General features: G+C 43.6%; 1 protein-coding gene across 3 annotated transcripts in view; it reads left to right on the top strand.

Moving 5' to 3' along the window:
- Window positions 1-15,867, top strand: part of LOC126356201 (zinc transporter ZIP11) — a 399,278-nt gene that overhangs the window by 294,067 nt on the left and 89,344 nt on the right. For all 3 annotated transcript variants that reach the window (XM_050007005.1, XM_050007004.1, XM_050007006.1), the window contains one exon: window positions 6,083-6,181. In XM_050007005.1, coding sequence (XP_049862962.1) covers window positions 6,083-6,181 — 99 coding nt within the window. The remainder of the gene's footprint in view (window positions 1-6,082; window positions 6,182-15,867) is intronic.

Below are 15,867 nucleotides of genomic sequence, written 5' to 3'. Positions count from 1 at the left end.
GCTTTCGGGCCAAGAGTGCAGCCGTTATCGCTGGACACTCAGTTCCTTGACAGTATCATGCCTATACACATACCATTCATCACTTCTTACACAAGGTGAATACCTTCCACCGCAAATATTGCGGTAATGGAAGGCGCTGTTGATGTGCTTTTTTCACAAAATGGACTGGTACTCAGCGCGATATCGGCTGCAGTCCGGGCGGCCGCACTTTAAAATACGCGATACTTATTTCAGAGCAAACGCAGCCGCGTTTCCTACAGCCGCCACCGCGGCATGACGACGCTGCCACGAAGGATTTCGACGCTGCTATTGATATATAAGGATCCGCTCTCCGGAGCTTTAGCGGCGTGTGTGCTTAGGTTCGAATATTCATGCACTGTACCTATTTTGTGCGTCTGCCAGTTGAATAACATTTACAGACCTTAATAGTGATCAGACCTCGATATCTTCGGAATAGACATTGCATTGAAGGTGACAGATTTATAAATCTTTTGTATCCGTCTATATATCTACTTTCAAATCTTCTGTTAGACCCTGGCGCTGCAAATACAGCAACAAAGTTATGTATTATTTTAGCTATGTGATATTAGATGTAGAATAAGTTAGTACCTGAATTCTCTGTTCATGAACGGCCTCTGTTCCTCGCTCCTGTATCCAATAAAGAATCACACAGCGGGCAGAGGAATTCGTAACAGTCTGAGGCTCGTACTGTGAGCCAATGAACATATTGTTATATTAGTAAGAAGTGTATTTTGTGTGAAAAGGTACCCTCTTTGAAATGTAACACAGCATATTGACTTCAACAAACTAAAAGTACGGTAAATTTGAATATGAATGGTGTTTGTTGCAGGATTCCAGTGCGAGTCATTTACGAGTTCCCACACCAACACTTGTACAATACACTAAAGAACAAGAGTATACACTAGCTATGTGGATTCCGACCAATAACGAGAGAACTGACCATCTGAAGTTGTGTTCAAAGTGACCACTGGCAGCATCTGTACATGGTTCCAGTCTGATGTGGAACGACTGCTACACACTTGCTAGCATTTCAGTGGATCTGCCCGAGCAGGCTGCGGTAGTATGTCAATGGATATCGTGGGGTGTTGTTGGAATATCCTTGTAGTCAGCATCTTTCAGTTTCCCCCACAGAAAATAGTCTACAGGTGTCAAATCGGGGGAAAGAATCGGCTAAAGTGCAAGTCCTCTGCGTCCAATCCAACAATTTGGAAACAATTCGTGAAGACATGCTGTAGTACTCCGTGCACTACGGGCTAGACAAACATCGTATTGGTACCACAGGTTGCTCCTAGTCTGCAAAGGAACCTCTTCTCGCTACCGTGAAAGACGTCTGTTAGGAAGCCGGGACACTTGTGCGCGTTAAAGTGTTGCGTCTATGAAAAATGGGCCTGTGAGCTGGTGATTCACAACGCCACACACACGTTTACTCTCAAAGTACGCTGACGTTCCACTTGACGAAGCCAACGAGAATTGTCAACCGACCAGTAGTTCATGTTTCGGCTGGCGATTGACGTGGCCACGATTGGTAAAAATGGCTTCATCACGAAACAAGATACATGATACGTCTGTAGTATCCTGTCTTAATACCCATGTAAAGAAGTTAACACTATTCAAATAATCGTTTCAATGCAGGGCTTGCTGGAAAGAGATATATGAATGGAACGTACGTCGATGGAGAATCGCAGGGCACTTGTCCGACTCATGCCACTACCTCGTACGCGGGAGCTAACGTTTGGATCAACTGCAGCAGCAAGAAGAACATTAATTTCCACCTCTTGTGTTGTCACTTGTTCCCGTCTGTTATTTTGTCTAGGTGTTACACTATCACTTTCACATAACTGTTAGAAGAGGTCGATAAATAATAGTCGAGATGATTGACGTCTATTGGGATGTATTTCCATATACGCCGTACAAGAACGAACTGCGTTCTTCGTACACTCTGCATACACCATGGGCATGTCGGCTTTTTCAGAATTGGTAAGTTCCATCGTCCTCTCACGACCTCCTGCTTGGACTGTCACACGATGACTATCATGTAGCAATGCCGCACATACTAGCTCACTGTAAGCAAATATAACGACATCATACCTAAACATTTCGCAGGTTGAGTGGTACAAGCTAGCGTCGGCGTGGAAACTTCTCCAAATACCGGTATCTCGTAAATGACTCTCACTGGAATCCTGCAACAAACGCCACTGTCATTCTGATTTGCTCTTCTTGTAGTCATTGTCCCTTTTAAAACAGTATATGTTTGCACAAAATATACACTTTCAAAGTAGTATTGCAAACTTGTTCATTGGCTAACAATACGAGCCTCTCACTACCAATCTACTCCGTGAAAACCAAAGATAAATAACACTTTCAATTTCCACAGTATGTGTGGTGCACATTTTATGTCATTCACCCACTATGCATAACCTGCCTGAGAGTCATCCATTACCGGCCAAACTTGTAAACTGTTGGCATACCGCCATGATTGAAGTATACCGTGCATGGCAAAATGGCACTGTTCAAAACCGAAGCCGATGTAACTGTGGTCCACCACGGGCCGCCGTAGATGACAGTGTGAGCGACGGCTGCGAAGATGTGCAACTGTTGAGCAACAGATCCGACAGGTAAACCAGAGAGTTAGCAACAGTGTCTCCTCAGCGATCGTTGCTGTGTATGGGGCCGCCTCAACAGGTGCCAGGGTCATGCATCCAGGCTGACTGCTACTCTTTAGCGACGAAGGCTGGAATTTGCACGCCAATACCGCAACTGGACGACCTTTGTGTTGCGTAACGTGGCCATTGCAGATGAATAATGTTTTATGGTCCATCGGACAGACGGCCGTTGGAAGGACGCAGGCCGGAAGAAGCAGCATTATGCTTTTCGTGGCATTTACTGGGCGATCTTGTCATTCTGGAAGGCACAGTGGATCAACACAAGTAGGCGTCCATCCTAGAAGACCATGCCCACCCCTGCATACAGTTTGTTTTTTCCTTGGCACGATGATATCGCCGGCCGATGTGGCCGAGCGGTTCTATGCGCTTCAGTCTCGAACCGCGCGACCGCTACGGTCGCGGGTTCGAATCCTGCCTCGGGCATGGATGTGTGTGATGTCCTTAGGTTAGTTAGGTTTAAGTAGTTCTAAGTTCTAGGAGACTGATGACCTCAGAAGTTAAGTCTCATAGTGTTCAGAGCCATTTGAACCATTTTGAACGATGATATCTACCAGCAGGACAATGCAACGTGTCACACAACACGCATTGTAAGTGCTTGTTTCGAACAGCATCAGACTTGGTTTACCGTACTCCCCTGGCCACCAAATTCCGTAGGTTTAAATATAGTTGAGAGCCTATTGGACCACCTCGTCGGCCTCTTCGCGCAATATGTCCTCAACAGAGGAACCTAATACAGCTAGCCACGGAATGTGAGTCGGTATGGTTCTACATACTTTGCCGGTATCTTCCATAATTGACTATTTCTGGGCATGTCGCAGCGGCCCGCGCCGCAAAAGTAAGCTATCGTGGCTTTTGACAGGTGCTCACATTAACGTGACTGGACCTGTATAGTGTAGTACACAGATTTGACTTTTTTCTTTTCGTTTTTCCTTTTTGTTCGTGTAAAGTAGCATTATTTCATGCTGTCCCAATCAATTTACTTAAGCTCAGCGAACCGTTTTGGAGGAAAAATATATATACGCTTTTCTTTCATTATGACGCTAGAGTTCCATGTTTCTGTCCGGAATAGTTAAAGCGAAAATCGGTTATGTTTCCTTCATGTGTTTTGCTGCCTATCCACTTCTCCATTCTCTTATACTTCATCTAGAGGTCAGTATACATAGCTGTAGCGAGTTTTAACGCATTCTCAGCCACTAATGGTTGAATTCAAGCAGGTTATGTACATAAGACGTGATGTATGATACGTGTATAGATACGGTTCTGGCCAGGGAAAGTGAATGTCAAGCGATGAGGGCTGTACTGTACCTTGTTGTGAGAGATTGAGAGCTGTTCAGGAACTCATCCCAAAGGAGATGGGATAAGTAACAATAATTTTTCGTAGTCCGTATTATTGGCCTACGCGAAGAAGCGATGTACACATCCATGGGCTCCCACGTGTTTTTAACGTTACCAACCACCCTTTTATTGTTCACTAAGGAGCAAGCTTCAGTTTATAAAGAGTTTGTACATTGGAAGTCCATGTCTCACCGACATAAGTCAAGCATGTATTCTAGCTGAGTTTAAACACGTCGCAAGTTTAATTTTAAAAACTCGGTTTATTTGTAATTTTTAGACTAGTTCTGACCGTGCCACATACAATAAATAATACTACCCATTTTGGTCAAAGCCGTCTTTAGATGCTGTTAAGCAACATGAGAAACAAAGTAATGAGAGATTGCTGTTTTTAAGGCCATTGTTCTGATAATATTTATCGTCAGTGTCACTGTATTCATAGGTACCTCGAACTGGTGCAAAAGATATGTTGAGAACGTCCTTTATTTGCGTGGACACCAGTTATCGCCGGTGAAAAGCGCTACTGACCGGGTTAAAAACCGAATACAGCAAATTCGTCACTTTATAATGACTACACAAGGACATCCTTTGTTATCATGGTAGCTCATTTAGCTAACACTGTTCCATGATCTCTTCAGACTGTTCCCCTGTGGCGCTACTTGAGTTTGAAAGCTTACAAAGTCGTCGGTGACCAGTGCACTAGACACTGTGTTCCAAACTTTGTAATATTTGTGGGTCCGACACTTGTACGACTTAAATCACCGCTAACGGTGCCTCGTGCCCACAGAAATATAGGACGCTGTCAGCCTGTCGATAGCACATGTTCAGCATACCTGTGTGCACTGTGACACTGACGATATCGCTTGAGCGGTTTTTCGTTTTTGTTTTGTTAAACATAATTTAACGATGGTTTATGCGAAATCCGGTAATATTGTAAACTATATGTCGCATGGTGGCGTCAATACTATTCTATATCTTCTTTTTCCTTGGCTTTTTCCGTTTCTCCATAGGGGTCGCTTTGTTAATCTGGTTTTGGCGATGTTTGTGGTAGAGGGTGCCGGATGCCATTCCAGCGCCAAGCTTCTCCGCCATTAACCTATTTGTAAGTGTAAGAACGTTTTCGAAATGTTTGCAAATTGTGTAACTGAGGCGCCTCGTGGGCACCATCTCGTTATTCACATAGTCGGATGTATGGCCGGCACAGTGGCTGTCGTCGTTAATGCACCGGGCGGGTTCGATCGGAAGCTGGCGCGTCTCCCCGAATTCCGGAAAACGCTCGCGGCTATACGTCGGATCACAGTGGAATCTTTACAAAACGTAACAAAGCAGTATTAAATATCGACTTAATATATTCAGCTGATAAACAAAGTTTAGTTTAGCAAAAGCATTGCATCCAATTTTCACTCAATTTCTTTTGCTTTCAATTCAGTTGTCTTGATTTGCCCTAAACATAACACTCATTAACATTTATTGACTTCATCGTTCATTAATAATGTTTTCTTTTCAATTAGTTGATTATAAATTACCTTAGTACTCTTGTAACTGAATTTAAGTCGTTCTATTCTCTGCTGGAGTCCATCTGAATTAGATGCAAAAGATATAAATATATTACTAAAATGAACTGGAAAGTTGTCGATGTTTCTCGGTTTATTATTTCCCTTAAATTCATTTCTAATTTAATGTGAAAAAAACTTCCAAAATAAAAATTTTATTCGCGAGATGGCAGTTGATAAATGTCTTGATTACTAGTTACAGCGTAGTTATATAGTCAGGATATGTATCAGCTGTGATCTGCACAATAAATTTTCCATTTTGGAAGCCCTTTTTACATAGAGAACGCTATCCTTCTGACAATGTCAGGTATTTACAGCATTTCGAACTTCTCACCTCGATTGAGTGTACCAACCGCTCGGCAATAGTTAATAAGACATTACGTTTCATCGACCCTGCCTCATGCACTACATTTGAGTGAGGTGTAAGTTAGGCCAAATCAAAGCCCTTATAGACGTAAGACGGAAGAATGAACTGCCAAGCATCCATACTGAATTGTTACCTTCTGTGTGCAGGAACCTCGCCATCGGCATCGCCATTCAGAACTTCCCAGAGGGCTTGGCTGTCAGTCTTCCCCTCAGGGCCACTGGCTTCTCGACTCTGCGCAGTTTCTGGTAAGTCAAATATTACTTCGTACTGATTTATCCAAGGAAATGGTACGTTACATATAGTGATGCGCTAGATCCTGATTTCTGAAACAGTACAAAAAGTAGGGTGTGAGACCTCAGTTACGCCAAGCAGAAATCGTTTAGCTGTCCATTTTCCGTGCGGAAAAAGAATACGCTGGATGAGTCGCTAATGACGCTACACAAGGGCCAGTGTTTCCATATCTTAACTTGGGGTCCAAGCAGAAGGTGCTCGATCTGTTCAGTAAAATCTGGTATGCAGGAAACTGTCCCAGCATTTTACAAGGAAAGATTCTGCATCTCAAAATAATTATTGAAGTGTTGCTTTAACGAACTACATGGAAGCACCTTCCAATGGCGATTAAGGATGTCCCGTTTAACTCTTGATGACCACATCCAGCCGGAGGCAGTGATACAGAGGTCTCACCCAGGGTCGCAGTACCTCGTAGTGTCGTATTTAACACTTACACTAGTAAGCTAATGGTAGCACCCTGATATGAACTGAGACAGCTTTACACTGCAGTTATCGCGGGTGGTGCCCTGCATTCTTAAAAATCTTTGTGTGTAAACATTGTGCAGGTCGCGAGTTTATAAAATGATATGACTTGTTCCGATTGTGCTAACATCAATTTCAGATCTAAAACAAACAGAAGAGAAAACAGAAAAAGTATCTACTTGCAAAACGCACAGCATAAAAACAAAAAATGTGGCAGTGAACATATCATAAAATATCATTACACAGTATAACACGTCAGTAAAACTTTTGTGTTCTCTGTGATGCTGCTGTTTAAAAGTCTGTTATGGGGTAACACTGTATGCTCAATTATGTTATTAAATTTATAATATGAAAACAAAGCTAAACAAAATATTCTGAAAAAGCAATATTGGCAGATTAACTTAGATTAGGAGAGGATTCAGCAACTGAATAATGCACAAAAGGCAGAGGGGGGCGCGGCAGAGTTCATGGCAGCCATCAGAGGTCGCTTCCTTCCGGGGCTCACTGGTTTGCTAGTATCAGTCGCCTACGTACGGTGGATTAGTGCAGAAGAGACCACGCGGAAACAGTCTCGCTGTTTTCCCGTCTTCACATGAATCACCAGAAGTCAGAATCACGCTTGTTTATGCATATCATTGTTTCACATTTTAACACACAACATCGAACAATCAGATCACTGGGGCAGCTCCTCAAAAATGTTAAAATACCCATTCTGGTTATACTCACACTGTTCTTTTAAAGCACCTATTTTCAGTTCCTGTAGAACATAGAGCAATCTTCCTTAAGATGCTGCTCGTAGAACTTTCATGTACTGTTCTGTCTGTGTTCCATAGTGTTTATTTACAACACCACGTGTACCAAGAGCTGTGTTATTTTGGAAACACGTCTGCTTTTGAAAACACGTGTTAACGAGCAGTGATCGTCATTACATCGGACAGATGAAATTGTTATTTGAAATACGTTTTAAAGAGCTTATGTATTCTCGAAGTAAAACATCTTATGGTAAACACATTTTTGAAAATTAAGACTCCATAATAGCCATAGAACGGAACATGAAAGTGCTGCATGCAACAACTAGAGGAAGACTGCTCTATTTTCTAGGGGAAATTCAAATCTTTAGTAGCAAAAAGTATTGTCTAGAATAGATTTTAAATGAACAGTGTGAGTTCAGTCAGAATTTGATTTTAATATTTTTGAGGGGTTTCGGTAGTGACCTTATACTTCGACGGCTTGTGCTAAATATGATAAAATGATAGACATAAACAAGAGCAATTCTGACGCTTTCTGTCTTGAGTGAAGACGGCAGGACTGATTCCGCACGGCCCCTCGGTACGTATCAGCAAAGCATATAAACTCCACCGTTTTGTCCCTTACACACGCTCCTCTCGTTTCATCTATGCGCTCTCCTATAGTTTCCCCTAGGTAGAAGTTAAGCAGTTTAGGTGAAAGGCAACGTCCTTGCCTGACTCCTTACAGTTACTTCCATTAGATCTCCATCATCTTCGACTCAGGCTTTTTTCCTAAAGTATAACTCTGCAATCAGTTTTATTTCTCTCCAGTCGATATCATGTTCTCTAGGGTAAGCATGGGTCTATCCCACCTCACCCTGTCGAAAGATTTTTTCCAAATCAGTAGAAGCTGCATAAATCTTCTTACACTTTTCAAATTTTCTTTCCTCTAAAACTAGTAAACGTATAGCATCTCTCGAACATACCCGTCACCTCAAACCATACTAGCTAATTCCTCTAAGGTTTCGACGTTGGCGAGATAACATCATTGGTCAGCATGGATCACTAACTCCCCAACCGGGAGGCCCACTCCTCGGTTCCTTCACCCAGGAGGGCTGTCAGCCGACTCTTGCTCCTCAAGCTACCAGCAACTCCTAAAACAGTTTAAACGTGACGTCATTTATGCCAGTCAGCCCCAAGGCAGAAAGTGCAGGCATTCTCATTGGTTAGCCCCTTCGCCCACTGATAGTACTCCTGTGGAGAGTGCTGCTTTCTGCCAGAAATTCTCATAACTTTATTTGTATCTCAGAATCCGCTGGAAAGAGCAGACACCGTCGAAGTCTGTGGCGCCTAAGTCGTTCTGGTTCCCTCAAACCACAAGACTCAGCATGTGTTGTGTCTCTTCCCTGAAATAACATTCGTACTCTCAATTCAAATACCTATCGGATAATTATTCTTACGAACTGTCGTCTGTACATGCTCGGGAATGATGATCGTGTAAAAAATGGGAGAGAAAGAGAGAGTGGGTGAGAGAGAGAGAGAGAGAGAGAGAGAGAGAGAGAGAGAGAGAGAGAGAGAGAGAGGATTCCCATAACTAGTCATGAGTTACTTCATAAATTCTGTAGTAACTCATCATTGGACAGATCAGGTCTACATTCGATCGCCCTCATCTGCGTTGGTATCCAACTGGTAATTACAGCGTTACTGGAGCATACACTAAAGTTATGAAATGACAGCGAGTGAAAAACTCATTGTGAGCATGTGGCAACTACAGCCGAAATTTTAATGCAGGTACCTGATCTTTATTCTCACGGAGTAACGAGTGCTTTTGACAGGGGATGTCAAGTTGATTCCATATTTTTAGACTTACAGAAGACGTGTGACGCCTTTCCTCACAAGCGACTTCTAATTAGGCAGCCTGCTTACGGACTATTGTTTCAGTTGGACGTGGTGGTCTAGCGGTAACACTTGACAGAGAACCAAGAGGTTGCAGGATCGAGTCACGGTCGGACCTTGGATTTTTCAGTCGGCGTCTTAACCCAACCATCAGCTCCCAACGATGTTGAGCGGTCTCCAGAAACGACATTTGGTTCGGATTTCACATTAGACTATTGGTCCCTGTTCCCCGGTTGGATAAAGCCTTGCACTAGGCCAGTGAGCCAAGTGAAATTATTATTAGTTGTGCGACAGGGTTCGTGATTTCCTGTCAGAAAAGTCACAGTTCGTAGTAATTGCCCGAAAACCATCGAGTAAAACAGAAATAACGTCTGGCGTTCCACAAGAAAGTGTTATAGGCCCTCTGCTATTACAGCGACATAGTAGAAAATCTGAACAGCCCTCTTAGATTGTTTGCAGATGATAATGTCATTTACCGTTTTTTTAAGTCATCAGATTATCAAAACCTATGATTTAGTCAAGATGGTGTGAAAAGTGGCAGGTGACTCTCAATAATGAAAGGTGGATAGGTGTGAATTCATCTATATGAGTACTAAAAGGAATTCGCTAAATTTCGGGTACACGAAAAATGACACAATCTAAAGACTGTGAATTCAACTAAATACTTAGGGATTACAGTTACGAATAACTTAAATTACAACGTACATAATGTTGTGGGCGAATAACTTAAATTACAACGTACATAATGTTGTGGGGAAAGCGAACCAAAGACTGAGACTTATTGGCAGAACACTTAGAAAATGCAACATGTCTACTAAAGAGACTGCTTACATTACGCCTGACCGTCCTGTTCTGAAGTTTTGCTAAGTGGTGTGGAATCCGCGTCAGGTAGGATTCACGGAAAACATGGAAAATTTTCAAAGAAGGACAACTTCTTTTGTATTACAGCGAAATAAGGGAGAGAATGCGACGGAAGTGCTACGCGAGTTAAGGTGGCAGTCATTGAAACAAAGCCGATTTTCGATGAGACAGCATCTTTTCACGAAATTTCAGTCACCAACTTTCTCCTCCAATTGCGATAATATTTTGTTGCCACTTGCCTAGGTACTATGAACATTATCATAAAATAAGAGAAATCAGAGCTCGCGCAGAAGGTTTAAGTGTTCGTTTTTGCAGCGCGCTGTTCAAGAGTAGAACGGTAGAGAAATAGCTTGAAGGCGGAACGAAATTTTCACTCTGCAGCGGAGTGTGCGCTGATATGAAACTTCCTGTCAGATTGAAACTGTGTGTCGGACCGAGATTCGAATTCGGGACCTTTGCCTTACGCGGGCAAGTGCTCTGCCAACTGAGCTACCTAAGCACGACTCACGACCCGTCCTCACAGCTTTAATTCTACCAGTACCTCGTCTCCTATCTTCAAACTTCACAGAAGCTCTGCTGCGAAGGCAGAGGTCCCAAGTTCGAGTCTCGGTCCGGCACACAGTTTTAATCTACCAGTAAGTTTCAGCATGAAGGCGGTTCGATGAACCCTCTTTCAGGTAGTTTATTGTGAATTGCAGAGTGATCGTGTAGATGCAGAAACCAAAACGAAGGAGATGTTTCCCGATATCATCTCTACCGCTTTTTTCGCATACTACCAGTGGTGCTGAAGGTGCTACGGTAAGAAAAGTATGGGCTTTGACTTGTGCGCGGCTGGACGTAGCGGGCAGGAGAGCGATGTACTCGTAGTGAGTCGGCGTACACCGCAGCCCAGCCCGCGCAGCCAGGAAGGAAACAGCGGGGCTCCACTTCCGGTGCAGCGTCGCCCTCCCCTCGGTCCCCATCACGCCCCTCTCCCACCAGCGGACACATCCTGCCCTGCCGTAGCGCACGTACCCGTACGATGCGCTTGCACCTCATACGGAAGGAGGCGCCTGGTGGTAGGCAAAGAAACTCTCATAGAGGTTGCATCAGTTGGAGTCTTCCTTTAAGGGCGTTACCATCCTATCCTTCACAGATCTCCCCCAGGCTCTTTACCAAGGCTGATTCAGTCCGAATGATAGATGTACCATCTGCTAAATTCTTGTTAGAGGTTCGTGTTTTTTGCTCCATCTACCACCGTTATCACCGTGAAGAGCTATTTCTGGTGACAACTGCTTTAGATGTAGCAACCGTGCATCGAAGGCTTAGTTCTTGGATCACTTGTGGATATATAAGGGGCGATCAAAAGTTTTCGTTTTAGGGCCTTGTCGCAGCGTATATGTAACTTATCCTGTCTCCGATGGGCGTATACAGGGTAGTCCATTGATAGTGACCGGGCCAAATATCTCACGAAACAAGCATCAAACGAAAAAACTACAAAGAACGAAACTCATCGAGCTTGAAGGGGGAAACCAGATGACGATATGGTCGGCCCGCTAGATGGCGTTGCCATAGGTCAAACGGATATCAGCTGCGTTTTTAAGAATAGGAACCCCCATTTTTATTACATATTCGTGTAGTACTTAAAGAAATATGAATGTTTTAGTTGGACCACTTTTTTCGCTTTGTTATATGTGGCGCTGTAATAGTCACAAACGTATAAGTACGTGGTATCACATAACATTTCGCCAGTGCGGACATTATTTGCTTCGTGACACATTACCCGTGTTAAAATACACCGTTTACCAATTGTGGAAAAGGTCGATATCGTGCTGATGTATGGCTATTGTGATAAAAATGCCCAACGGGCGTGTGCTCTGTATACTGCTCGGTACCCTGGACATCATTCAAGTGTCCGGACCGTTCGCCGGATAGTTAAGTTATTTAAGGCAACAGGAAGTTTGCAGCCACATGTGAAACGTCAACCACGACCTGCAATAAATGATGGTGCCCAAGTAGGTGTTTTAGCTGCTGTCGCGGCTAATCCGGCCATCAGTAGCAGACAAATTACGCGGGAATCGGGAATCTCAAAAACGTCGGTGTTGAGAATGCTACATGAACATCGATTGCACCCGTACCATATTTCTATGCACCAGGAATTACATGGCAACGACTTTGAACGTCGTGTACAGTTCTGCCACTGGACACAAGAAAAATTACGGGACGCGTTCTATTTAGCGACGAAGGGTCATTCACCAAAAGCGGTAGCGTAGACCGACATAATATGCACTATTGGGCAACGGAAAATCCACGATGGCTGCGACAAGTGGAACATCAGCGACCTTTTTCGGGTTAATGTATGGTGCGGCATTATGGGAGGAAGGATAATTGGCCCCCATTTTATCGATGTCAGTCTACATGGTGCAGTGTATTCTGATTTCCTACGTAATGTTCTACCGATGTTACTACAAGATGTTTCGCTGCATGACACAATGGCGATGTACCTCCAACATGATGGATGTCCAGTACATAGCTCCCGTGCGGCCGAGGCGGTATTGAATAGCATATTTCATGACAAGTGGATTGGTCGTCGAAGCACCATACCATGGCCCGCACGTTCACCGGATCTGACTTCTCCGGATTTCTTTCTGTGGGGAAAGACGAACGATATTTGCTATCGTGATCCATCGACAACGCCTGACCACATGCGTCAATGCATGTGCGAACATTACGGAAGGCGAACTACTCGCTGTTGAGACGAATGTCGTTACACGTATGGCCAAATGCATTGAGGTTGACAGAGATGATTTTGAGCATTTATTGCATTAACGTGGTATTTACAGGTAATCACGCTGAAACAGCATGCGTTCTCAGAATTGATAAGTTAACAAAGGTACTTGTATCACATTGGAACAACCGAAATAAAATGTTAAAACGTACCTACGTTCTGTATTTTAATTTAAAAAACCTTCCTGTTAGCAACTGTTCGTCTAAAATTGTGAGCCATATGTTTGTGACTATTACAGCGCCACCTATCACAAAGCGAAAAAGTGGTCCAACTAAAAGATTCATATTTCTTTACGTAGTACACGAATATGTAATAAAAATGGGGGTTCCTATTTTTAAAAAAACGCAGTTGATATCCGTTTGACCTTTGGCAGCGCCATCTAGCGGGCCAATCATAGTTCCATTTGGTTTCCCCCTTCAAGCTAGACAAGTTTCGTTCTTTGCAGTTTTTTCGTTTGACGCTTATTTCGTGAGATATTTGGCCCGGTCACGATCAATGGACCATCCTGTATAAGCTCCGAGATGTAGGCAAGGACTAGTTCGGCATTCGTGTCTTTCAGACATGCTTGCTGTAAATGCGGAAACCCGAACTATACTGACGTTGTTGCCGAACTCTTCCAAACAGGACTAAAGTGTTGTTATTCTTTTCTTGGCTGCCGAAGAACAAACGCCGGTGGACGTCTGTCGGACATTAATGAATTTGTACGGCGCAGCATGACTGTCGAAAACCACCTTTGTCGGTTTTTGTGGTAAGTACCGTGGAAGTCAATCTGGCAGGCCAGCTTAATCCATTACGGACCAACTCAAGTGGGAGAACTCGAGCATCCGCCCTATAGTCCTGATCTCAACCGATGCGATCATCACATCTTCGGTCCCTTAAAAAAGGCCAGGAAGGTTCGACAATTCCTGTCCGACGAGGGTATGCAGCCGGCAGTTGTGGAATCTCCACGTAACAGGATACGCTGTCTTACCTAACTGGTATCTCCAACCTGGTACGTCAATGGGATATTGCTTCAATACTCACGGCGATATTGCCTGATTGGCGTACCTACTCTGGACTGTACAGTCTTCGAACGGAAAACTTTTTGATCGACCTTTACATTTTATGGACGAGGAGTTTTTAAGATTCGCACTGAGTTTCGCTGTTACTCGCACTGTGGTAGACCGATTCTTCATTGGAATAGGCTCCTTTAGTGCTCTTTTCCGATAACTGGTGCTTTCAGCTGATTGTGTTTTGTAATTATTTGTGAAAATTGTCGGGAGCCTTACGTACTGTTCAAGCCTCCTGGCTGCAAAAATGTTTTTATTTCACCACTCACTACATTTCGTCTTCCTTGTGGTCAAGTGTACACAGAAAACTGGAGTAGGCTGCGTAGGATGGAATCCACTGCACTAGAACATAATGCATTGTATCAATTAATCGAAAAACGCTCCAGGAGCACAATGTTTTGATTTTTCGACACACACTAGTCTCCGATTCTAGGTAGCCTGATGGTGAATTCATTATGTTTACTTCTTAAAATATTAGTGCACAGTGTTTTTATGGCGTGATGTTAGCAGTGTTGTCACATATCTCATAATGGGAATGAAGGTTTTCAACATGTTTACAGTCTGAGCCTTTTATGTTCAGTAGTTATATTGAAAGTAATTCATATAGGAAACGGCACTTCACGACGATAACGAAGGTAGGAGGGAGCGTTCCGCGAGTTTGGTAAGGAGTTTTGTGATACGACGTTCCATTCCTCCAACAGCGCGGTTGACAACTACTAGAAGATCGTTGATGCATGTGGACATGCTACAATACGTCTTTCCAAGGTATCCCATACGTGCCCGGTGGGATTTAATGTGGGGTACGAGCAGGCCAGTCCATTCGCTGAATATCCTGTCGTTCCAAGTGCCCTCAGCCCGCACATTTCGCAGCGGCCGCGCTTAGTCGTCCATAAAAATGAAAGCAGGGCCGAGTGCACAGGCAACATTATGCCTCTCCATAACATAACACAGGTACCACTAAATCGCTCGTGTTCGACAGTGTTGCTGGGCGCATTACTTTCCGTCCCACGGCAAGAGAATACGTCATGCTCCCAAGAACACTGTCCAATATCATCGGTTTGGAAGACTAAATATTATGATGGGTCGGCATAATGTTGGATGAACATGCAGGCTTCCAAATCTTTGAACACGGTACATCCACCTTTCAACGTTATTGTGTCAATGGACTCCTCCCTCTTCTGCATGGTTTCAGGGCTCCAGTCATTTTTGTGGATGATTATGCACGACCGCATCGAAGAGCGCAGGAGGAAAGGGAAAGTATTCGGCGAAAAGACTGGCCCACCCCGTCTCCCGACATAAATCGCATCGAGAACTTGAGGGATGCGTTGGGGAGAGGTATTGTCACATGTCAACATACACCAGGAACAAAGAGCTACCTGTAGCCGGCGTTGCGACTAGTACGCTTTGTTTACATCTGCATATGGAATACGTAACGTTACCCCTGTCAGTCAGTTTGTATCAACACGGAAGCCTGGCAATATGAACTCTGGATGAAAAATGGCCATTGTCGTAAATATTCCTATAACCAGTGACATTTTACTTTAGTATGTACGGTCGTACAATTAAATAAGAGCGATCCAGCTGAAGAGAAAATAACGATGTGTAATGCCTGATGGCTGATAAATACTGAACAAAATAATAATTTTATATTGATGTGAAGATGGCTCGCCAATGAAATGAAACTAGTTATCAGTAAAGATATTTTTGCTATCTTGACCTAGGATTTTTAATACATTCGTTATAAAAATGACTGTCTATATGTTTCTGTGCGAGTCGTGATTTACCTTACCCTCGCGATCCGTTAGATGTACCTGTATGTTGGTAGCAGTAGGATCGTTCTGCAGTCTATCGCAAACACTTTTTCAGTAAACTTTCTC

The sequence above is a fragment of the Schistocerca gregaria genome, chromosome 3, assembly GCF_023897955.1.
Source record: "Schistocerca gregaria isolate iqSchGreg1 chromosome 3, iqSchGreg1.2, whole genome shotgun sequence".
NCBI classification, from domain to species: Eukaryota; Metazoa; Arthropoda; class Insecta; order Orthoptera; family Acrididae; genus Schistocerca; species Schistocerca gregaria.
Note: the sequence above shows the minus strand (reverse complement) of the source record. Positions and strands in the feature narration are given on the sequence as shown.